The 23755-nt window shown below is 50.5% G+C and overlaps 1 protein-coding gene across 2 annotated transcripts in view; it reads left to right on the plus strand.

Annotated features, from left to right (window-relative positions):
* The first annotated feature begins 5492 nt into the window (after positions 1-5492).
* The window catches only part of Ranbp3 (RAN binding protein 3), a 36439-nt gene continuing 18176 nt past the window's right edge, over positions 5493-23755 (plus strand). The window contains exons 1-3 of one of the 2 annotated variants that reach the window (XM_051177625.1): positions 5493-5655; positions 16693-16748; positions 22471-22677. In XM_051177625.1, coding sequence (XP_051033582.1) covers positions 5634-5655; positions 16693-16748; positions 22471-22677 — 285 coding nt within the window. In that variant the 5' untranslated portion in view covers positions 5493-5633. The remainder of the gene's footprint in view (positions 5656-16692; positions 16749-22470; positions 22678-23755) is intronic. The other variant, XM_051177626.1, reaches the window with a different exon arrangement.

The raw sequence follows: 23755 nt of genomic DNA on the forward strand, positions 1-23755 counted from the left end.
ATTTGTGTATATGAGTGTGTGTCCACATATTTGTCTGTGGAGGTCAGAAGACAACTTGCAGGAATCAGTTTTCTCCTTCTATCATCTGGATCCCAGGGAGGGATCAAACTCGGGTCCTCAGGCTTGGAAGCAAGCCCCTTTTCCTGCACAGCCTTCTCACTAGCCCATCCTTACCTTGCTTTGCATTATAGGACATTCAGTTCAGGGCACCATGGATGCCATACTGGCAGCCTTTCAAGTTCTTGCTTTGATACAGGGTCTCTCTCTCTCTCTGTAAGTTGAAATTGTTCTGCACTGGTTTGACAGGTGTGTGTTACCTCAGCAGGCTTGCCCTGGGATCCATACCTACTTCTGGGTGATGCTGACATAGTGGGTGTGAGAACCACACCTACGAAAGGGCAAGTGCATGGAGAAAACAAACCGTAACTTCTAGTGTGAGGCCATCCACCAGTGTGCATACGCGACTAGCAAACTTGAGAGAGGCTCCAGACTCATGTGACTCTCAGTGTGTGTGCTTACAGAAGTCAGATGACACCACTGGTACTGTTTTGCAGGCACCATCTGTTCTTTTGCTACAGTTATTGTCTAAGAAACACAAACACTAGACTCAGGGCCACCCACATGGAGTTTATTGATAGAGGTGAACGAAGGGGGGGGTAGCTGGTGGCCAACCGAAAGCAGGGGAGAGGAGAGAAAGAGAGAAGGGGGAAAGAGAGAAAGGGAGAGAGGAGTGAGCGAGCAAGAGAGAGAGAGAGAGATAAAGGAGCAAGAGAGAGGCATGCTTGGCGCCCTTGCTTTAAAAGGGAAACTTGCGCATGCATAACTGAGTTCCCTGGCAGCCAGGTAAAGCTTGAGCAGCCAGGTAAGTCATGGCCATGAGCATCCTGCGCATCATCAGGGGCGGGGGCAGCAGACTGCTGGTTTCCAACACCATCCATTCCATGTTTGTTTTGAGGCAGGGTCTCTCACTGAACCTGAAACTCAACAATTAGGTTATATTCACCCATCTTACAGCCATCCATCTGTGCACAGCCACCATAGGCTCTCCCTCCACTGAGTGGCCACACATAAGTGATGTCACTCCCAAAATAGCTTTGATGCCAGTAAAGGGGCTAAGACAATGGGCAAGTTTTCAGATAAGTATGTGTCCATGGAAATAGTGTCCTGGACTTGCTGACTTTTTGTTATGATCTAAATAAATACTGGTGTGGCACTGTATATATACCTGGCATGCTAACACCAGGCAGAGGCAGGACAATAAAGAGTTAACAGCTCAGTGTCATTCTCAGCTACAGGAGGCCCTGTCTCCAAAACAATAAATTATTTATGAAGCTATGTCCGTATGTGTGCTTACACACGTGTGTATGCCTGGTTGTGTGTGAAGGTAGGTGGAAGCCACAGGACTGCTATTTGTTAAGATACAAGGTCTCTCAGTGGCTTGCAGCCTGCTGACTCTTCTAGCCTGGCTGGTCAGGGAGCCCATGGGAGCCTCCTGTCTCTATGTCCCTATAAAACAGCTGGCCTTGACTTTATGTGAGGCCTGAGGTTTGAACTCAGGTCCTCATGTTTGAAAGGCAAGCACTTTACTGACTGCTTGCACACTCATAGGTGAGCATTGCTACTCACCCATGTACCACCCACACACACACACACACACACACACACACACACACACACACACACCTGAAATGCTTTTATGATTAAATATGGCAGTGAGAGTGTTGCCATGGGTGTGGCTGACTGAGAAGTCACCATGTAGCCCAAGAGTCACCTCCCATGTCACCTCTGATAGGAGTGCTAGGATGACATATGGGCTACTGCTTGTCTTTGATGACATGGGTGCCTGGGATTCAAGTTTAGGCCCTCATGCATGCATGAAGCCAGCAGAGCCACCATATCCTCAAGTTTAAATTTTAGACAGGGTTACCCTAACATTACTTTTTTAGGCTTTCCCCCCTTTCTATGCAGTTAAAACATAAAAACTATTCTGAGCCAGAAAGCCAGGATTAGCCCCAGATGCCAAGATTGTGATCTTGTTCAGATCTTACTGAAGAAGCAAGAATTGCTGAGACTCTGAAGTGATTTGAATAATGGCCCCCATAGGCTCAAATACTTGGATGCTTAGTTATCAATGAGTGGAACTATTTAAGAAGGGTTGGGAGGTGTGGCCTTGCTGGAGGAGGCGTGTCACTGGGGTGGGCTTTAGGTTTCAAAAGCCAAGGCCTGGCCCAGTCTTCTCTCTGTTTTTGTCTCTGTCTCTCTTCTCTGAAGCATTCCAGCTGGCCTACACCTAGCCCTAATCCACCCTTTGTTTAGCAGGTTCCTTTTGTTTCTCTTATTGCCCTCTATGTGACTCTTGCCTGAGAGTTGGTTGGGGGCAACCCAGAAAACTTTGGTACCCCCTGAATGGAGAATTTGCACTTGGTATTGGCCCTTTGGAAGCTTCCTCAGGATGTTTTGAGGATATGGAAATCAACTTACTAAGGTGTAAATTGGGAAACAATAAAAGAAGCCCTGAGAGAAGGGTCAGCTGGTCAGTCCTTAGAGGTTGGAGCCACCCTGCAGCCAAGAAAAGCTAAATTCATTTTTAAGATGCTGTGAGTCTTCTTTCCCAGGGCCTTCGTGAACCCAACACCCTTGCTTCGGCTCACTCTCTCCCTCTGCTGGGGATGAGGCTGTAACACTCTCAACTACTGCTCCAGCACCATGCCTGTCTGTTTCTGCCATGATGATCATGAACTAAGCCTGTGAGACTGTAGTGGAACCCCCAGTTAAATGTTTTCTGTTGTAAAAGTTGCTGTGGTCACGGGGGTCTCCTCCAAGTGATAGGGCACTGATCAAGGCAGCTCCCATCCCAGATGAAGACCTGAAACAGAAACCAAAGACAGAGAGGCTGGTGAGCACAAATGTCCTGAGGCTGAAGGAAGTTCGCTGAGCTCCAGGAGCTGATTCTGTGGAAGGTGATGCTAAATGAATGTCTGTGAAGAGCAAGGAGGTGACAAGGTAGGCCCAGGAGCCATCCCCAGGTCAGCTACAAGTGCTCGGTCAGGGCATTTTTTTATTTTGTTTTGTTTTTGTTTTTGGAGACAGTATTTCTCTGTGTAGCCTAGGCTGGCCTGGAACTCACCAAGATCCACCTGCCTCTGCCTCCCAGGTGTTGGGATTAAAGGTGTACATGCCATTTATATTTCATGTTCCTGTTGGGAGCATAGCATGAAGGTCCTTGTGCCCATAGAGACCAGGAACATTAAACAGCATGATTGCCTTTCCAATAGGAAAGATAAGAAAGATAAGAAACCTGTTATTCCATCCAGAAAGCTGGGAATTGGGAGTGATGTGTGTTATCTGTGGACCCAGGCCTCATCAAGCTCTTACAACTAAGACTGGAGATGCTAATAGCCCAAATGACCTCTGTGTTATCTATATGGCCCAGACTAGGCTAGGTCCCTTAGGCCCTTAGCTAGTACAGGTACTCTGTCTCTAGAACCCATCTCTTTGGAAGAAATGACATGTACTGAGTTGAGTTTCAGTGTAATAACGCTTTCTTGTACAATAGGGATTGTATTACACCAGGAAGCCTTTTTTCAAATTAAACAGGGCTTAATCACATTTGGAATAAACTACCTGTTATTATCTCCTGAAGTCTGATCCAGGTTGACAAAATCAATCTGCACTGGAGTTTTAATTCTTACCTTTTCACGCAGTTCATTTCCCTATATGATACCTGTGGGGATTCCCTCATAGTCTTAGTCTAGATTTCCAAGATTCCTAAACCTGCTACTGTGCATGAGACAGAGCCTAGAGAGCCCGAAGAAGCAAATGGAGAGGAAAAGGGGGGCAGTTTGGAAACATGGAGTGAGAAGGGCATTGGATTTCAACTGTATTTTGGAGGACCAGGCATGAAGATGGCAAGAGATGAGTAGAAGTGATTTTTGAGTCAACCCTGTTCAACATGATCGTGAGCTCAAGTCACCATTTACAGAGTTGGGAGAGTAAGTAATTCAGATGCAGAGCCAGCCTAGAATCCCCCAGTGAGGGGCTGTGGGTGTGGCCAGGGGTAGGACCCCCTACAAGAATCTCCCAGTGACAGGCTGGGAGTGTGGCCAGGGGTGGAGCCTACTCCTAGAATCTCCCAGTGAGGGCCTGGGGGTGTGGTCAGAGGTGGAGCAACCCCACCCTCCTGCCTAGAATCTCCCACTGTGAGGCTGGATCCTTCCTGGCACAATGGAAAACCTCGGTTCCATCCTTAGCATTGTGAAAGCAAAACACAAAACTGTGGCTCAGTAGTAAGAGCACTTGCTACTCTTTCAGAGGACTTCATTAGGTTCTCAGCACCTACATAATTGGCTTACGATCGTCACCCACAGTCCATTTCCAGTCCCTTTTTTTAAGCTTCTGCAGGTACTGCACACACATAGTGCACAAACATACTTTCAGGTATGCTACTCATACACATAAAAATCTTTTTTTTTTTTTTTTTAAACCTACAAAAAACTGCCGGTTACTGCTGGCACACACCATTAAATGAGCACTCAGGAGGCAGTCAGGATAATCCTTAGTGGAGGCCAACCTGTTCTACAGAACGAGCTCCAGGTCAGCCATAGCTATACAGAGAAACCCTGTCTCAAAAACAAAAACAACAAAAGAGAAAAAACACAAAACAAAAAACCCTCTTGGAAACAAAATCAATAAATTTGTAGTGTTGATATACTGCAGTTTCAAAAAACCAAAAAAAAAAAAAAAACACCCGACAAATCCCATTGCCCGTGTGTTTTTGAGTGTATTTTACAGACGGAGGATGGGAGGCCAGCCACCCCGCATTCTCACATCCATTTACAGATGTAACCTCGATGCCCAGCCTTTTTGTTCCTTTTCTTTTGTCTTTTTGTCTTTTTTGAGACAGGGTTTCTTTGTACAACAGACCTAGCTGTTGTGGAACTAACTCTGCAGATCAGACTGGCCTTGAATCCACCTGTCTCTGCCTCTGGAGTGCTGGGTTAAAGGTGTGAACCACCTCGCTCAGCCAGATAACCAGGCAGGTTGAGTCTGCTTTCTTTGCACAACTTGTGTCTGAACCCTGGGGTGCCTCTTCCTCCACCTTCCCACACCGCCTTAGGAAAGCTGTGAAAATGGGACTGCCTTCTGACTAGGGGAAACTGAGGTCTGAGGTACAGGGTCACCCTTGCGTGCATGCGAAAAGCGCCACGCCGCTATAAGGAGTTACTTAGAAGTTACCCTCGGTTCACACCCGAGAAACAACAGGGAAAGTGACGGGAGGGATCAAAGTGAGCACTGCAAAGAGGGGCGCGACACCCGTGCACATGCGCGGCGTGCGAACATCCTCTGGCTTAGCATCCTGCCAACGCCAGGACTTGAGGACCAGGAACAAACTCACGCTGCCTGCGCGCAAGCGTGCTGCGCTAGCCACGCCTCCCACCGCGGGCGGGAAGAGGAGGCAGGAGGAGGACAGTTAGTGCGCAGGCGCGCGTCTAAGCGCGAGCCGGTGCGAGATGCCCTCCTCCGCGTCCCGGCGTCGGCTGGTGGAATACGCAGGCGCAGGAAGTCTTCAGTAGAAAGCAGGCCGAGCCCGGGGGCCGGGCGCGGGGCCTTGTGGGAGGGCTTAAGGAAGTAAAATGGCGGACCTGGCGAACGAAGGTAGGGGAGGCGCCGTCGGAGGCCAGCTGGTGGCGAGCGGGCGGGGGGCGGGAGGTTGAGGGAGCCCCAGAGCTGAAGGGTGAGCACCTCAGACTCCGAAAGTCCGGCCTCGTCTTGTTTGGGCACCCGACGGGCCCCCTAACCATGGCGTCCGGTTCCCGGCCCGGTTCCTCACGGCATTCCCGGCTTCTGTGTGCGGCCGGCCTCCAGGCTCCTGAGCCTCGCCGCGACCACCATCTGAGGCCTTCTCGAATCGCACGCCGCCCCGGGAGCCCAACGGGCAGGATACGAGGCGCCGCGGCCTCGGGTGGGGCGACACCTCGGGGCCTGCTCGCCGGCCCAGCGCGCCACGCTCCCTTCCCCGCCCCCCTCGCCTGAGGCCCGGGCCTCCGTCCCTAGGCTGGCCATAGGCGCCGCTCCCAGTCATCCCACGAGGTCCTCGACCACCGCGACCCGTGGCTTGCATTCCGAGCTTTGCTCAAACCCGAACCCGGCGCCCCTATTCCCGCCAGTGACTTCCATGCCCTTTGGGTTACACCTGATGATTCCCCATTTAAGCGTGGCCACCTGATCTTGAAAGTCCCAACTGCTTCTGCATATCCCGTTTTTGTTTTGGACACTCTCCCTCCCCTGTGGAGTTTGACACCTCACTTGAGTGGTGTGAATATGGTAAGGCTACCCAGTGCTACAGAACTTGCACCCTTCTTCCCACCAGTCCCCCCAAGTCCTTTGGGTTGCAGTTCATATTCCCTAATTTAGGCTTGACCACCTGATCTGCGGGTCCTAATTGTTTTTTTTGTTTTTGTTTTTGTTTTTTTTTTTCCTCTGAATCCTCCCCGGTGGGGCTGCCCCATCTGAGTACTCTGGGCAATGTCACACTTACCCAGTCCCATAGTCAGTCACCCTGCAGCCTGATGCCCTCTGATGTTCTCCCTTGGGGGCTGCTTCTGGGTTGTAGTTTTGGGACTTCAGAGGTCTATTTTTAGCCCTGTCTTTTCTCTCTGCGAACTACAGGCAGGCTGATAGCAGCAGGGACCTGGTTCTTCATCATGCAATATTCCTTCCTGCCCATGACATGTAGCCTGAGCCTTTTGTAGAAAATTCAGGGATGTGGGGTTCTTCAGAGAGCACACTGGGCACTGGCAAGGGAGGGTGATAGGACGGTGCCTGGAGGTAGTGTTTACACCTGCCATACTCAGTCTCCATCCAAGCCTTGAAAGGTAGGTAACTGTAGGTAAGCTGCTTGAGGCAGGTCAAGAAGCAGGGCTGTTTGAGCCAGAGTGGCCTGGGCTAAGGTCCCATTCATGTCTATTTTACCTCATTTATAAGGAGCCTTTGTGGGTGGAGGCAGTAGGGGAACCAGAGAACTAGAGGTTGAAGTGACACACTGTTTGGATGTGTTTTAAACCCATACTTTTAAAAGTTGTTAGGGTTTTATATTTGGTGGTTTTTTTTTTTTTTTTTTTTTTTTTTTTGGTTTTGTTGTTTGTTTGTTTTGAGACACTATCATATAGCACAGGCTGTCCTCAAACTTACATTATAGCTTAAAAGCTAGCCTTGAAGTCCTGGTCTTCCTGCCTCCACCTCCCAGGTGTCGGGATGACAAGTGTGTATTATTACACAGGGCTAGTGTCATTGAGATCTCCTTTGGGATTGGTGATGTCCTGTCTACAACAGAGTTCCTTCCCAGGAAATGATCTGTCTTCTGTGGTTGTCAATGAGAACATCCCTCTTAGCCTAGAACCACTACCTCTGTTTCCACAGGGTGTCTTTCTCTCTATCTGTGTCTCCAGCTGTGCCTTAGCCAGAAGCTAGAGTGACCCTCCTACACAGTTCCTCCCTCCCTCCCTGGCCCAATAATGCTGGGAACCTGGATTTCCTATCTGGAGTAACCCCCAGCCCACCCTGGTGGTCTGTTTTTCTTCACGCTACTTTACTCTTGAGGAATTCCCTGGCCACCTGTTTTCCTTGGTGGCCACCTTCCCTGTCCTTTTTGCCCTGCTTTATTTTCCCATCACAGCTGTCAGTCAGCAGGCTAGGTTATGCTCTGCTGGAGCTGCAGTGCTGCCAGGGCAGGACTGCATCACTAGTGGGAAGGAGTTTATTGCTGAAGGTTCTTGCTGAGATGGGCCTTGGAGCAGTTTGGATTTGCTGTTTCCTGAGGCTGTGTTTTCTTGTGGCTCCCCCACACACTGTCCACAGTAAATTGACCTCTTGGTTGTAAAATTGAAATGGGGAAATGTTTGGCACTGAAGTTTGTACCAGTTTGTACCTAGGAAGGGCTGTACCCACCTGCTGTTTTGTCATCCTGCATGGCTCCCCCCCCCCCCCCCAGTCCTGTCAAAGGTGAAGTTTTTGTGCCTCAGATCTATGGTTTCTGGCCACTATGTGTTTCCAGAACACTCCTTTTCTTGGACAGGTTCCCAGCAGTGTTTGATGTCTTGTCACCTTTGTAAAGTAGGTGTGTTGTATTGTTTTTGTTTTGAGACAGTGTCATGTAGTCCAGAAAACTTGCTGTGTAGCTGAGAATGACCTTGGACAACTGATCCTTCAGCCTCCACTTTCCCAGTTCTGGGATGACAAGTGTGTGGCTGACATATTGGGCATGCAGACTGGGCTAGCACAGTCCCTTAGCATTGGCTCTGTTGCCTATGTGTTTTGAAGGCATGGAGTACCTACCCCATAGTCATGAGTGCCCTAGGGCTGTGGTTCCTGCCTTTCCAGGCCCAGATCTTTAGTTCCCTTGTCCTCCCTCCCAGGCTCCCTTTCATCCATTTCATCTCTCTGCCCTGGGCCATCCCATCTCTAGCATTTTGAAGTAATGGCTGTCTAACATGACTGGGCATTCAGACTCATCTCACACACACACCCTCCCAGGCCTCTTCAGTCCATAGATGCTTGATTTCCATCTAGTGTGGTGCTTGGGTAGCCCCATACCTCCAGATCTCCAGGTCTTTGAATTCCTGTACTGCCAAGGGCAGATCAGGTTGCAGAGCCCTAGTCTGTGCTGCTTAGGTGAGGTGCACCATACTTACATGTAAGGAATCATTCTCAGTTGTAGGCTCTTGTTGCCATGGTGATCTCATCATAGAAGGACCAGCAGCCCTTCTATGGAACTTCTGTAGTTCATGGTTTTGAGAGTTCCCGTGCACTGCTGGAAGAGAGACAGACAGAGGATGGAACAAGGTTTCCCCACACTCCTGTTTCCCTCAACACTGGATGGAGTAGGGTGGCAGAGTTAGATTGTAGTGCAGGAATGGAGATAGCACAGAAGAGTGAGATCCAGCAGGACCAAAATGGCTTCTCTGTCTGTTGGCCAGCTGAGTTCTTGGCAGAGCTGTGTGTATGCATGGTGGGAACCAGAAACTACCTTGGGCTGGACAGGGCTGTCACATACATTTTAGGTTTAGCACAATAGTGTGTCCAAATGCACTTGCTGGATGCTAGTAGCGCACACCCCATCTTCAGTCTGCTCTAGGGTCATGACTTCCTAAAATACCTCCATACATAGTCCTACCCTGAGTTGGGGTAGCTGCAGAGTTCTCTCTCAGGTAAGGCCCCCTGGTGTCAGAGGGTGGTAGGCACAGGTTCTACCCTAGAGCAAACTAGGCTAGTGCTCTGAACTGAGGCCTCAGTTCTCTCACCAGCAAAATGGGAATGCAGATTACGGCCTCTAGTCTCATGGTGCTGTGAGCCTTGATGAGTCTCTGTTGGTAGTAGTGACTCACTGGCAGCTGGTGTCCCCACCCTGAACCACCATTTCAGACATAGGCAGCTCAGGCTTGGTGGTGGATGAGAGAGGAGGAAGAGGGAGAAGAAAGAAAAGCACTGGGTGTGGCTTGGTGGTCTTTGGTTCTGTCCACAGTGTCACAGGGGTGGATGGAAGGGAAGAAGAAGAGCAAGTTGTGGGGGCTTTACTTCACAGAGATGACCCTAGCTAAGTTGGTGATGGGAGCTCAGGAGGCATACCTCTCTCTCTTGATGCCTGTCTGCATGATCCTATAGCCCAGGGCTTCTCATCTGGGCACTGGACTCCTGTGGTAGGCTCCTTGTTTGTGGAAGTGCTGCCCCAGGCATTACAGGTGCCTGCAGCCCAGGTGTCCTGCCCGTAGTTGTGACAGTTATATGGCCTCAGATGTCATCTGTGACCATCAGAGTTGAGCTTGGTGCCTGGCCTCTCTTCACCTCCTTTTGTGTCCTACATTTAACCTTTAGGTAAGAGGAAGAGCACAGGGCTGCCATAGATGGGTGACAGGTGGTCCTGGGACCATTTGCCTGGCCTTGACTCTGCTTCTCTAGCAGAGGAGTGATGACAGAGGGGCTTTGTCAAAGTTGGGCTGCAGGACCTTTATCCTCTGAAGACAGTGTCAGTGTGGCAAGAGCCGGTTGAACTACCTCTGTTCATGGTTGAGTTGGAGTGAGTAGAGGCAGGTGATCTTGGAGAAGCTGGGCCCAGTGGCCCAGGCCTATTATCCAGCACTTGGAAGGCTGAAGCAGGAGCATCTCAGGTTCAGACCTGCCTGGGCTACATGCTTAGTAATTTCAAGGCTAGCCTGAGCACTTAGCAAGACCCTGTCTCAAAATTCAAAACCGGAAAAAAGAATAATGTTGGGAGTGGGGACAGTACAAGAGGGAAGGTACAGGTGATTTCCAGCTTGGCAAATTCAGGCACTGGGTGCTGTTCTGGGAGGCTGGTAGCTCTCCAAGGTGCTTACTTCCCAGCCACTCGGGGTTGGTGGCAGTAGTGTAGGCTCCTCCCTTTGTCTTCCTCAGCAAGGCTTCTCCTTGGGGTGCCCTCCATGTAATGGAGAGAAGCATCCCCCACATTCCTCTGTGCCCAGGGCACCCAGAGAGTTTAAATATCTCCAGGAGGAGGGCAGAGTGGAACACCACAAGCAGAAGTTGTCACCTTACATGGGCCCTAGCCAAGGGGCCACTCAACTTCCGTTGGGGCTTCTGCGTGTGTTTTTAATTAGGAATCGGTCAGAGGTTCTGTAATTTCAGGGAAGGCTTCAGGTTTCTGACTTGGTTTGAAAATGAGGAACTGATCTGGGCCAGCTTGTACTTTGTGGGTTTGCTGGGGGACAGTTGCCACTTCTTCCCTAGAGAGGGACATGTGAGCACCTCAGTGCCTGCTGTGCTTCTGCCTCCATGTTGGTCTGGCCGCTGCCTTTCACCCAGCCCAACCTGCTGTGCCCTGGTTGAGTATTCCCTTAACTTCTTGAAGGTCTGTGGTGACTTCAAGGTACCATCTGTCCTTGTTTTGCCAGCGTTCAGAGGGCAGCAGCCAACAGGCCTCACCATGTCCAGGATCCCAGGACCACTTCAGGGCTGCAACTTCATAATGACCTCACCCAGGTCCTGCTAGGTAGCTGACAACAGGCATATGCCAGCAGACTCAAATACTTAACTACTTTTTAAGAGTTTAAAGAGAGTACATGTACACACACACATTGGCTAGGGTGTGATTCGGTGGTGAGCAAAGGCCCTGGGCCAGCACTAGAAAAGTTGATTACCTCTTGCTGTTGCTGAAAAGCTCCAGGGTGGAGCCTGGGTTTGTATCCTGTCTGTACCCAAGGGCTTTTCGCCTGGGTCCAGCATCTGGACGATAGGCAAGAAGAGGAGGCATTCTAAATGACTTTCCCTGTGCAGTGTGACTATAAGTGAGTCCTGCTGGCTGCTTTCTTCCCATGATGTTGACTATGTGGTGGAGCTGGCAGATGGTATTTCTCTAGTCCTGCCTTTGGGTGGCAATCCTCTCCATCTCCACCAGCCACACTCACTAAGTGCCATGAGCCCCCATGTGGCAGTGAGTTGATGGAGTTACAACATGGGGACAGCTGCCTGCCAGCCAGTTGTGAACTGCCCTGCCCTTCTTTTCCATGCCGTGGCTGTTGGCAACTCTGACAGTGTCGGGTGTCTCCAGGGTCAGAAGTGCAGCCCTTCCACCTCTTGGCACTGGCCACCACAGGGCCGCCTTCTGTATTCTAGGGTGGCCTTTTGTGGTCCAAGACTCAAGTGACTTCTGTGAGAACATCCCCCCTCCTTGCATGTAGCTGCTCTGTTGCTTGGTTCTGGCTTTCCTAGTCAACCTGGCACCTACAGGTTCTCAGCTTGTCTTGCCTTTCCTGAGTCTACTGCAAGCCCCTGGGATTGCGAGCCACCGAGCATCACATCAAGCATGTCATTGTTGGTCACCAGAAGGCTAGCAGCTGCCTTTGCATGTATGGCCTGTGCTTCCAGATGGCCTCAATGTTTTTGTCATGTGGTCTTGAATGTGATTGCAATGACAGGAGCTTGCAGTAGGTCACTGTGTCCTCAAGCACTTCAACACAGCTCTCATTTACCTTTCCCTGTTTCAGACTCATCCAGGATCCAAGTGGCTGATGTGGCCTTGGATACACTCACACTCGAACTACCAATTTCAGGCAGCCACCCCACCGCCATGTGTTCCAGAGGCCTCGGGTTTCCTTCCAGCTGGGTTACAGGGGGCTTTTCCCACCAGCCTTCCCTCACCCAGGCCGCCTTCCTGTGTTTGTTAGGCTGGGGGACTCTATGTCACTTCCCTTTCTTCCCTTTTGTGAGCTCTCTGGGGTTTGGCCAGACTCCTCCCAAGCTGTAGGGACACCAGGTTGGAGGAGGTGCCTTATGTGGCACATCCTTCTCTGTGTTCAGGAGCTGAGCCACTGGGCACAGTGGTCACTTACCCCAGAGGCCGGTCCTTTGCTACTGTTGGCATCCCTGTGGCCAAGACCTCCTGGGCCTGTGCTGTGCCTCCTGGATACTTAGTAGTCAGCCGCACCAGTGTAGTGACATTAGCCACAAGTAGGATGACAGGTGTTCCATGTGTTGACCACAGGTCTTGTGTTGCTCCCACTGTGGCTGGGAAGGTTTTCACATGGAGTACAAGGTGAAAATCATTATAGAAAAAGCAGATGGCATGGAGATTGCATTACCCAAGCAGTGCCCCCACCAATACCTCTGTGAGGACAGCTGGAAACTTCCAAGGAGTCACAGGAAGATGTTTTCAGGTGCCACCCTCCTGGTGCAGGGCTAGTAAGGCCACAGGCCTCTTTATTCCCTACCACAGAGCTCACAGGGGACCAGCACTGACAAGTGAAGACTTGTGCAGATTTTGTTCACATGACAGCTGACTGTTGGATTAAAGTGGCTGGCACAGGGCCCAGCATACTGGAGGGGTATTTGCCGATGGTGTTCGAGGGTAAGAAGGTGGAGGCACTATTTCCTTACTGACAAGGTGCTGAGCACTTAAGTAACTGTCCAGCTGCCATGGCTGCCTGGCAAGTGAGGTGCTATCAGAGGCAAAAAGGCAGTGCAGGCTCCTGTTCCTCCCTTCTGCCTATCTCTGCCTGCCATGGTGACCCAGGCCCCAAAGCTGCTCCGGGGTGTTAGATGACATGTGCTTTGTTCCAGATGCCACAACTCCAAAGGAGGATAGAGGGGCAGCCCATCTCTAGAAGCCTTGGGTCACAGTTGATACATTGGTGAGGCTGGCTCTGCAGAGCCTGTAGCAACGGTGGATGAAGTGCTAGAGGTTTGGGAGATCCCAGAGAGGACATCTGTGGGTGAATGGCAGAGGACACAAGAAGACTCAAGACAGCACCATGTAGCTGATTACCTCGACCAGGCTGGCCCCTCACTCCCTTTTGAAGAAGGGATAGTAGGTTGAAGCAAGCCAGGACTTGAGGCCAGTGCATATGGTTAGGATGGCTTCCCATCACCACTCCAAATGCCGAGTTCACCAGCCCAGAGCCAAACTTCTTCCTGGAGTGACTTGGGGCCTTGAAGCCCACCATACTGGGTACAGAAGTGACTTGGGAGTTTGTGTTTGATATGTGCCAGATTTGAGTGCTGTGGCCATCAGCCCCTATTGGCTGGCATGCAGGATCCTCCCAAGTTCCTGTCTGGGCACTGACATCATCCCCCTGCAGCTGCCTGTCCCGCATGCTGAGAGAACTCCTGTTTTGAGGACATGGGAAGGTGGGGATCCAGTGACCTTGCAGCCTCCTGGGTATTGTGTTATTTGGTGAGCGTGCTCATGGGGTCTGAGATGCCAATGAATCCAGTCGCTGTTTTGCTGGGAACTTATAACAGCTGTGAAGCTATGTGTGGAGTAGAGGGTTCAGGGTTCACTCCTCTCCTCCAGCCTTGGGATTCCTGGTGTGCCTGAACCCTCTCCTTGTGCCTTAGCCTCTGTCCATCCCTGCTATGTTGCTCTGTGGAGGAAAGCCAGGGTGTTTTTTAGTGCTCTATCTGCATGTCTGCCTGCACACCAGCTGAGAGCATCAGATCCCATTATAGATGGTTGTGAGCCACCATGTGACTGTTGGGAATTGAACTCAGGACCGCTAGAAGAGCAGCCAGTGCTCTTAACTTCTGAGCCATCTCTCCAGTCCCCATCCCCACTTGCCCCATTTCTGTTTTTTAAAGAGATGTTTTAATTATGTGTGTGGATTTGTTAATATGACTACAGTGTTGGTAGAGGCCAGAAAAGGGTGATGAGTTCTCTGGCATGAGCCACCTGATAATGGATGCTGGGAACCAAACCCAGGTCCTCAAGAGCAGGAACTGTGCCTGGCCTCTGAGTAGCTCTCTAGTACTTTCTCTTTTCATTTGTACTCAGGACAACCTTCAGCATCTGGGTCCTATGAGTGCCATCAAGCATCCAACCCCACTGATCCATCTTGAGAGCTAGCCCTGTTTGTTTTTGAGGTGGTCTCATGTGTCATGTAGCCCATGCTACAAGGTCTTGAACTCCTTATCCTACTGCCTCTGCTAGTTAGGAGTGCTAGTTAGTGCAGGTGTGTGTGCCACCACATGTGGTTTCTGTGGTTTTGTGCATGCTAGGTGAGTGTTGTCATGGAGCCACATTGTCTTGCTGGGAGTGGGTGGATTGTAGTTATCATTGGATCTCTGTCATACCTGGGGCCTTGGTAAGGAAGGTCTGGTGTGCATTGATGTCACCTGCCTGAGTGCTTCCAAGTACTGCTGTCCCCAGCTGAGCATGCCTCTGAGCTCCTTGAAGTTGTTATCTGATGGGCCTTCCTGTTGGCCTGACACATGCCTGTACCTAGGGAACACATGCCCGTTGGTAGTGAGGGACTGTGGTGGGGCTGCATTCCTAGGGGTAGGTGGCAGGCACAGGCTGGCTTCAGCAACAACAGGTACCATTTACTGGCCTGACAACATCTGACTGAGGCCTATCAGCCACACACACGGCCTAAAGACTGGAGCACCAGTCCTCTGCATTGTAGCTGCCCTGCTCCAAGATCCTAGGTAGTGACAGGTGACCAGGTAGCCCAAATAGAAGGAGAGTATCTCTTCTCATAGCCCCAACTGTGCGTTTATAAGCCATTCTCCTGGGCTGAGGTGCTGTCCTCAGCAAGCCTGGAGTGAATGTTGAAAGGGACCAAGATGGCCAAGTGCTGGCTCCTTACATCTCACTGGTGCTGTGTGCAGAGGCAGAGCTGGGGGTGAGCATTGGCCTAGCTGTAGCACAGAGGTGCTGACAGGGCTCCAGGAACCTGGCACAGACTCTGTGACCAGCTGTTCCTCTGCCCAGCTTCCCGCCTTCCCCTGCTGTCATTTGTGCTGGCTGTGGCTACAAGAGGTGTGAGCATGGCTGGAAAGTATGCCATTCTCTGGTGGCACCCAAGCTTCAATTTGGGCTATAAGGCTGATAGCCAGACACAAGTGGTCACAGGGGCACTGGGGACTGGGGTAGTGAGAATGTCACCTGTTAGCAGTCTGCCTGCTCAGGATATGTGGTCCCAGAGTCAAGCCCAGTGGTGTCCTGTGTTGCCAATGGTTTCTCCAGGTCCTGCTGCTCTTCTCAGCTCCAAATAATACACAGACACTATATTGATTATTAAACTGTTGGCCGATGACTAGGGCTTCTTATTGGGTAAGAAGCATATTTCTACAAACCTATGCCATTTCCACATTTTGGCTTACCAGAGAATGCCTGGACCTGTTACTTCTTTGGCAGCTACATATCATCTATCTCTGGTGGGCTCTTTCTGCCCTACCTTTCCCAGAATTCTCATCTCCTAGTTCCACCTATCTTCCTGCTTCATTGGCCAAACAGTTTTCTCAATAAGAGAAACATATACAGAAGAACATCCCCATCAGTCCTGTTTCTCTAGGAGTGTGTATGAGTATGGACCTTGCTGTGTGTCCCTTTTCAAACCTGCTCCCTGATGATTGTCTTGTGTTCCTTCCCTCCTCATATCTTCTCCACATGTGCCAAGCTTTGACACACATATCTGCCACCCTAGACACTGTGGCTTTCTCCAGCATTGTGCCCCATATTATGCCCAGGCTTACTTTATGCAACCTCAGAGGCTTGTGGTGCTCATGGGAGTTACCATAGCCACAAGGACACCACCAGTTGCACATTGTCCCATTAGGTACAGAACCTGCCACTGTCTATCTCTGGGCAGCAAGTCATGGCATTGCTCCATAAGTCCTTTTTAATTAGCGCCTTTTTAATTAGCACCAGGTCTGTTATGGTTTCTTGGGTCACTGTCTAAAGAGCAGGAGCCTAATGACCAGCAGGTTGCCAATCAGGCATGATAATGCACATCTTTAATCCCAGAACTTGGTGGGCAGAGGCAGTGACTTGGAGGCCCTGTCTCAAAAATAAAGCAACAATAACAACAAATTTCCCAAGTTGGTGCCTAGCTCTTAAGCAGGAGTGATATGATGCCCTGGTGTCTTGCATTCTGCCAACTTCTCCTTGAATCCCTGTCCTGTGTCTCTGCTCCAGGAATGTGCATACAGAAAGGGACAGGGCCATGCTACTGATAGATTCCACATACAGGTGTCCCTGACAGCCTCTGAGTAGCTGAGTGTTCTGTGAACTGCTTTTAAGTGTATTTTTGTACATGGTGTGTGTGTGTGTGTGTGTGTTGTTGTGTACCTATATGCATGCAGTGCATATTTATACATGTGTGTTTAGTTGACTAGAAACAAGAGCCATGTTCATTGGGAAAAAACTGGTGTTTCTTTTTGCAGAAAAGCCTGCTGTTGCACCATCCGTCTTTGTGTTTCAGAAGGACAAAGGACAGAAGGTAAGGGACTACTGTGTATTCTGCATACACACCTTCCTCAGACTTGCTTTGCCCCCTAAGAAGCCATTGAAAACCAGGCTGACAACCAGAGCATGAGCTCATGACAGGTCTCCAGCACCCTTCCAGGTTCCAGTACTATGTTCTCCCTATCCTGGGAATTGTCTCCCTATCCTGGGAAAGCCAGAGCAGAGGAACTGGGAAGGACAGAGGTTGGTGAGTTCAAGAGTAGCAAGTACTGCGCACATCTTGAGGTGCATGGAGCACACAAAGCCTCCATTCTACCTCAGCACCCCAGGAAAGGGTCCTATCTGACCTAGCTTGGGTATGTCAGTGCATCTGAAATAATCTTGGGTTTACTGTCCCTGTCTGTGGAGCTGGTGTCTTCCTCTCTGAGGGCATATCATGCCAGAGGCCATGTACCGCATGTCTAGTGGGCACTGTGTCTGGACCTTGCCCTATATGGAGAGGCAATAGCCAAGGATGCCACTGTCCACCTGACTGTCCTTCTCAAGGCTATCCATTTGTACTCTCCTGGACATAGCTGTGTGTAGGGGTCAGAGGCTGTCAGAAGACAGAGGTGGCCTGGTTCCCAGCCTGAATGACTGCTGCATTTGCATCTGTTGGGAGGCTGGCAGTATTTGACAGTGTGTAGGTAAATCAGCTGGGGGCTGCTGCTGGCCAGATGGGTAGGTACTTAAAGTTGCCACCACTGATGTGTGAGTCTGTATTTGGGAGGGAACTGCTCCCTGCCCACCTTCATGCCTGCTAGGGCAACACTGCCTGAGTGGTGGTGTTGAACAACTCGTCTGTCTGTTCCTATCTTTTGCTGAAGCATTTGGAGGCCCTAGGAAGCCGCTGGTTTGTTTTGGTGACAGTGGTTTCCAGAATACCATTGTGGCCTTCTGTCCCCAGCCTGGTGACAGCTTTGTCCTGGACTCCTTCAGTAGGAGTCATAATGGTGCAAGGTCCATTTGGGTTGTTTTCTGTCCAGTGTTGGTAGTATCTGGACTTTTTGAGACCCTCCTGTGATCATGCGTCAAATAGCTTTAATTGGTTATATTGGAACCCCTAACCCCTACACAGTCCCCAGCTGCCCCTTTGCTGCTGTGAGGACAGACTCATAGTGAGTGTTGGTGGCTAGAGCAGCTCGGTGGCTCTGCAGTTTGCATGCCTTTGCCCAGCATTCCATACACAGATCTTGCTGATCTCCCTACGGAGTAAGCCCCCAGTAGGAACTGCTGCAAATCTGAGGCCAGCAAGATTCATCTCTGAAGGGGATGCTTGCAGTGTGGCTAGGTATGAGCACACCTACCCCCAATGTCACAGTCCTTGCAGGTCACATAAGATCACTGGCTTGGGTTCAGCTTCTCCAAGATGTCCACATGAGTGGCCTTAGGCGATGGCTTTGGTGTCTCTGAATGTGCCATGTGTTCTTACCAAAGCCATGGGCTTTTCAGTGCTGCTTCTGCACTGTGACCACCAAGCACATGTGAAGGCTAGCCTGAACTGCACAGTGAAGACTTGTCTCATGTTGTATGCAAGCATTTTTGTGCACCACATTGTGTTTTGGTGCCTGTTGAGACCAAAGGAGAATGTCGTGTCCTCAGGACTGGAGTTTTAGAGGTGGCTGTGAACCATCTGATATGGCTGCAGTTACAGGTGACATGCCTTTCCCATGAGGAATCCCTCCACACACTTCAAAGTTAATGGAGGGAATGGCTCTTTAATAAAGCTTGTTCAGCTCTGGCTACTGCTTGAGGAGGAGCTGCCTGGGTTAGAGACTTACTGACTGACCTACACCTTAGGCTCATGCATTCTATATTCATCCATCATCCCCAGTCTCCCTCAGGTCCTGGCCCAGGTCACACTTTGAATAGTTTAAACAGAGATGGGAGAGTCTCAAAGCAAAGATGGTTCCAGAATTATTTCTTGAGTATACTATGTTACTTGGGTCATTATGCTTTTCTCCAGAAGGGGACCAATGGCTTTGGGGAGGCCAGGACTTAAGCATAGGCAGTGGCTGCATTGCCCCTTGAATTGCCTGTAGAGGTGTGTTCCAGAATGGGCCTGATGACTGGTCAATCCTGTGAACAAAGGCTTACATCCTGGCACAGGGTCTGCATATCTCCAACAGGCCTAGTCGCTAGCGACTCCTTATCTCTGGGGTTTGGGGCAATGCTTCCTTAGCTCAGCTTTTGTGATTTAATGTTTCCTAAGCCACAGTTGTATTGCAGTGAGCCTCTTCTGCCTTACTGAGAGCCAAACCCGGATCCTCTGCAAGGAGAGTCAGCATTCTCAGCCACTGGGTCAAAACCCTGTCTATTTAAGCAAACAGGCACCATCAAGGACAAAGAGTGTGTGTGAGACCTTTGTCCTCCTGTCCCCAGGCAAGACCAGCCAAGCCAGGCTTCTCTCAGGAGTCTGTCTTGACTTCCTGTCTTCATTTTGCTGTTATGTTTTCAGTTTTATTTGGGAAATTCTCAGATCCTCAGAAAAGATGATATTAAGGCATAGTAGCACACACCTTTAATCCCAGCATTAGAAGGCAGAGGCCAGCCTGGGCTGTATAGTAAACCCTGTGTTGGCACTGAGTGCCTGGACTATGGTTCCTTCCATAGCAAAGTAGAGTACTCCTGATGGAAATAGTGTGGAGTCGAAGTTCAGTTGTTTCAAACATCCCTTGGAGTTTTTATGTGTGGGGTGACCTTCCTGATCTGCAGTGATCAAGCAGCCTGTCAACTAGGGGAGTGGGTGCCCCAGATTGTCCTTTGTGAGTAGGAAGACTGCAAGATTTGGGCTAGCCTTGGCTATAGAGCAGGACCCTGGCTCCAGAGAGCGCTCAGTCTGTGTAAAGCAGGCTGCACTGGATGGTGGTGCAGGACTAGAAAGGAAGCAAGTGACTCAACTGCCTGCCAGGAGCTTCCACCTCCCATGACACTTGCATCATTGGCTGGGCTGTGACAGTGGCATGTTGGTTGTGTTGCCCAGGGTGACAGGTGGCCACCTCCTGCTGCTGCCTGGGATAGGGAATGTGCCCACTCCTGTTTGTTTTATAGGTGTTGTTTGTTTCGGTCGTTTGTTTTTGGTGTTGGAACCAGGAGCTGTGTACCAGTTCAGCACCAAAGCACATCCCCAATCCAAGCTTTTGGTTGTTTATTTACTTTGTTTTAGGGACAGGGTCTCACTATGTTGTCCTGGCTGATGTAGAACTTGCTGTTTTGAGCAGACTGCCCTGAACTCTTGGAGATCAGCTTGCATCTGTCTCTACCTCCCAGGTGCTGGGATAAAGGGGTACACTACCATGCCTGGCTTATTTTATTCAATGTTGAGATTAGAAATCTCATGCTTGGGGTTAGAGATGGCCCAGCACTGGTTGGTCTTGTAGAGAACCTGGGTTCAGTTCCCAGTGCCCACATGGACGCTCACAGCAGTCTATAACTCCAGCTCCAGGGGATCATACATCCATCCTCCTGGCCTCTGTGGGTTCATGATGTACATGCTATTTGCAAATAAATGCTTACATATGAAAATTGCTCACCAGCCATGAGGTGGTGGCACACACCTTTAATCCCAGCACTTGGGAGGCAGAAGCAGGTGGATCTCTGAGTTTGAGGCCAGCTTGGTCTATAGAGTGAATTTCAGGACAGCCAGGGTTACACAGAGAGACCCTGTCTTGGAAAAAAAGAAAACCAACAGCAAAAATCTCAGGGTAGCTTGGTGGTTTTGTTTCTGTGTATGTATGTGTGTGTGTGTGATTTATTTTTTGTTTTTTGTTTTTTTTTTTTTTTTTGTAATTTATTTTACTTATGAGTGTTTTGCCTGCATGTATCCAAGGAGGTCAGAAGAGGGTATCAAGTCTCCTGGAACTGGAATTTTAGATAGTTGTGAGTTGTCATGTGGGTGCTGAGAATCAAACGTGGGTCTTCTAGAAAGGCAGGCAGTGTCAGCTTTGTGGTCATTATTTTTAATACAGAAACTCTTTATAGCCCAAGCTGTCCTTGAACTCACTGTGTAACCCAGGCTACCTGTGAACTCTTGAACTGGTCTTCCTGCCTGTCTTGTGAGTGGGAGGGTGGTATAGGAACTGGGGGTGAACCCAGGGCCTTCCACATGCGAGGCGAGTGTTCTACGATGGAACCACAGCAGTTTTTTATTTTTGTTTTATTTTGAGACAGTCTTGTGCTGTAGCCCAAGCTGGGGCAAGATTCTAAATACTGGGGTGATGGGTGTGCATTCCTGTAGACTCTAGACCTTTGACACCTAAAGACTCATGGCCATACTGGCAGTATACTTGCTTTTCTCTGTCCTGTGTCCTGGGAATGCTGTCTGGGGAGCTTAGGTATGAGGCAGCCACTTCTCTTTCTCCGTGCTTGCTATATTGTCAGTGATAGGCTGCTGCTGCTGTCATTGCTGTTCAGCCTCATCACTGGCTTTGGACATCTGGTGCTCCCTGGGCAGCTGACAGGCTGTCCCTTGCACCTATGCCCATTGTTCCCATAGTACCTAGACCATTTGGGGAATACAGGGATTAGAAGGGGTGGCAGGCTGGTGTGATATGGCTTAGTACTGGAAGATAGATGGGACCCTCATTTCCTTTGCCCTGGGCCCCCAAGAGCACACTGTGTGCTTTCCATGTGACTCCAGTCAACTGATCCTGGCTCCCACTTTCCCAGAAAGGAGTTAAATCTCGCTCTAAGAGTAACAGTAGCCATTGTGCCTCTGGAAAGACCTTGCACAGGAAGCTGATGTTGACCCTTGATGATGCTGAGATCTGAGCATGAAGTGATCCTTTGCAGAAGCTTTGTAAACTCTCCCCGCCCCTCTGGACCAGGGTCTCACTACATAGTCAAGGCTGGCCTGGATCTCACTGTCCTCAGTCTGCCTACTGAGTGCTGAGATCGCAGGCTTGTGCCACCATACCTGGCCTTGAAGGAAGTTTGATGGAGCCGTTTCTTTCCACAGGGCTCTGCGTTTGTTGTATTTTCTTTTGATGGGGGTCATGTTTCAAAGTAGCACCCATGCCACGTCTGGTGACACAATCCTGCGGGCCCCTGGAGCACAGGATTCAAGGTGACCTGGGCATCACAGCAAGACCTTGACTTAAATCACAGCACAGTCCTGTGGGCAAGTCATACCCTCGAGATATTTCCTTCATCTCTGGCATTCAGCCATAGCCGTTTCAGTTACTGTCGGAGAACCAACTGGTGGACAGTGTTGTATGGGGCTTGGGGCCCTGGAGCCCTGAGCCACTGTGGCAGGACATCACCCGTGAAAAAGAGTTAGGGCCCACAGATGCTTGGCCTAGACACCCTCAGAGTCCCCAGGTTTACCTCAAAGGCTTCCAGGCATTAGCTTTTGCATCCCTTGGCCTTTTCCAAATAAGCCCACACACAGGATGTGTGGGATGAGCCTAGGAAAACCAGAGGCCAAAGAATCTGTGGATGGCCTGGCCCCTCTGTCCCCTGTCCTGTCCACTGACAGCATTTTAGTATTTAGCTGGAGTGGCAGAATTCTCAGTGTTTAATCTCTATATCACGTCTCCTTCCTTGTTCTAAGAGAGGGTCTCCTTTTGCTGAGCCTACCATTGTTCTGAAAAGGAGGCTCAGAGCCTACCTGCCCAAGAGCCCTTGCATGGGAAGGAAGGGGTAGGGACAGGGACCCTCCCCTTCCCCATGGTGTGGCCTGTGTACATTGAAGGAAAATTGTCTTTTTTGCCCCCCAGTCCTCCACAGAGCACAAAGACTTGCCGGAGTCGGGAGAGGAGCTTCGGGGGGAGGCGGAGGCGGAGGCGCCCCGCCCTGATGCGGGGTACCCCGAATCTGCTGGGGAGCATGCCTTAGACCCTCCTGCCCCTGCTAGCGCTTCCGCCAACTCTCCTCCGCCCCCCGCTCCTGCAGCCCATCCTCCTTGTGTGCGAGAACTGTCAGGGGTAAGTGCCCATAGTCCACCCTGCACTCTGTTATCCAGGGTTACCAGGTCCTGAGCCCCTGTCCCTTTAGCCCCAAGACCACCCAAAGCAGCTGGGAAGGGGCAGAAAGTATTTACTTGGTCCATTATGCCACTGACCAAAGGGACTGACCCCCCCCCTTGTCTATACCACAGTGAGAAATGGGGCCTGCTTCCTGGGAGATGGGAGGGGTCCTTTGAGGAGCTGGTCAGCGCTGTCACCCTTCCAGACTACTCCTGGCTCTTTGGCCTCCTCCCACTTCTCATGAATCTGAGTGCTCAAGTTCAGGGTCTTAGGAACCCAGGGGCTCTGGAGACTCTGAGCTTGGACTGCAAAGAAGCAAGAGGAGGGCAGGGTGGTGGTGGCCCACGCCTTTCATCCCAGCACTCGGGAGACAGAAGCAGGCAGATCTATGAGTTTGAGGACAGCCTAGGCTACAGAGTGACTTCTAGGACAGCCAAAGCTGCACAGAGAAACCCTGTGTGTGTGTGGGGGGGGGCAAGAGAAGGGGAAGCCTCATTCATCCCTTGAGCACATTTGGAAGGCATAGATGGATGGGTAGCTTATACCTCAATGGCAGGAAGTGTCTGTTTTAAAAGATAAGTGAGAATGGGGGAGGTGGCTCAGTGGATAGAAGCATTTGCTGTGAAACTAGGATGACCAGAGTTCAAATCCCAGCACCCACATAAAAAGCCAGACATGTCTACGTGTACCTGAAACCCCAGCATTGTGGTGGAGAGATGAGGCAGGAGGATGTCAGAATTCAGTGCTGGCCAGCCTAGCCCATAATGATGAGCTGCAACTTCAGTGAGAGAGCATTGTCCTGAGCTGGTGTCCAGACACAGGCAGACTCCATGTTAGATAAGAAAAGTCCAGCACCATCACCAAGTCACCAGCTGTGTAATAACAGCAGGGCCAGGCTCTGCCTGAATCCTCTACAGGCCTGAGTGATTCCCCCTCTTCATACCAGCTGCAGCCCCAAAGCCCCAGTCATTGTGGGAGTTTTGATTAGTGTGAGGCTGTGGTCCTGCCCTATCATATGAGGATTCAGGGTGTGGGG

The sequence above is a fragment of the Phodopus roborovskii genome, unplaced genomic scaffold, assembly GCF_943737965.1.
Source record: "Phodopus roborovskii unplaced genomic scaffold, PHOROB, whole genome shotgun sequence".
Taxonomy (NCBI): domain Eukaryota; kingdom Metazoa; phylum Chordata; class Mammalia; order Rodentia; family Cricetidae; genus Phodopus; species Phodopus roborovskii.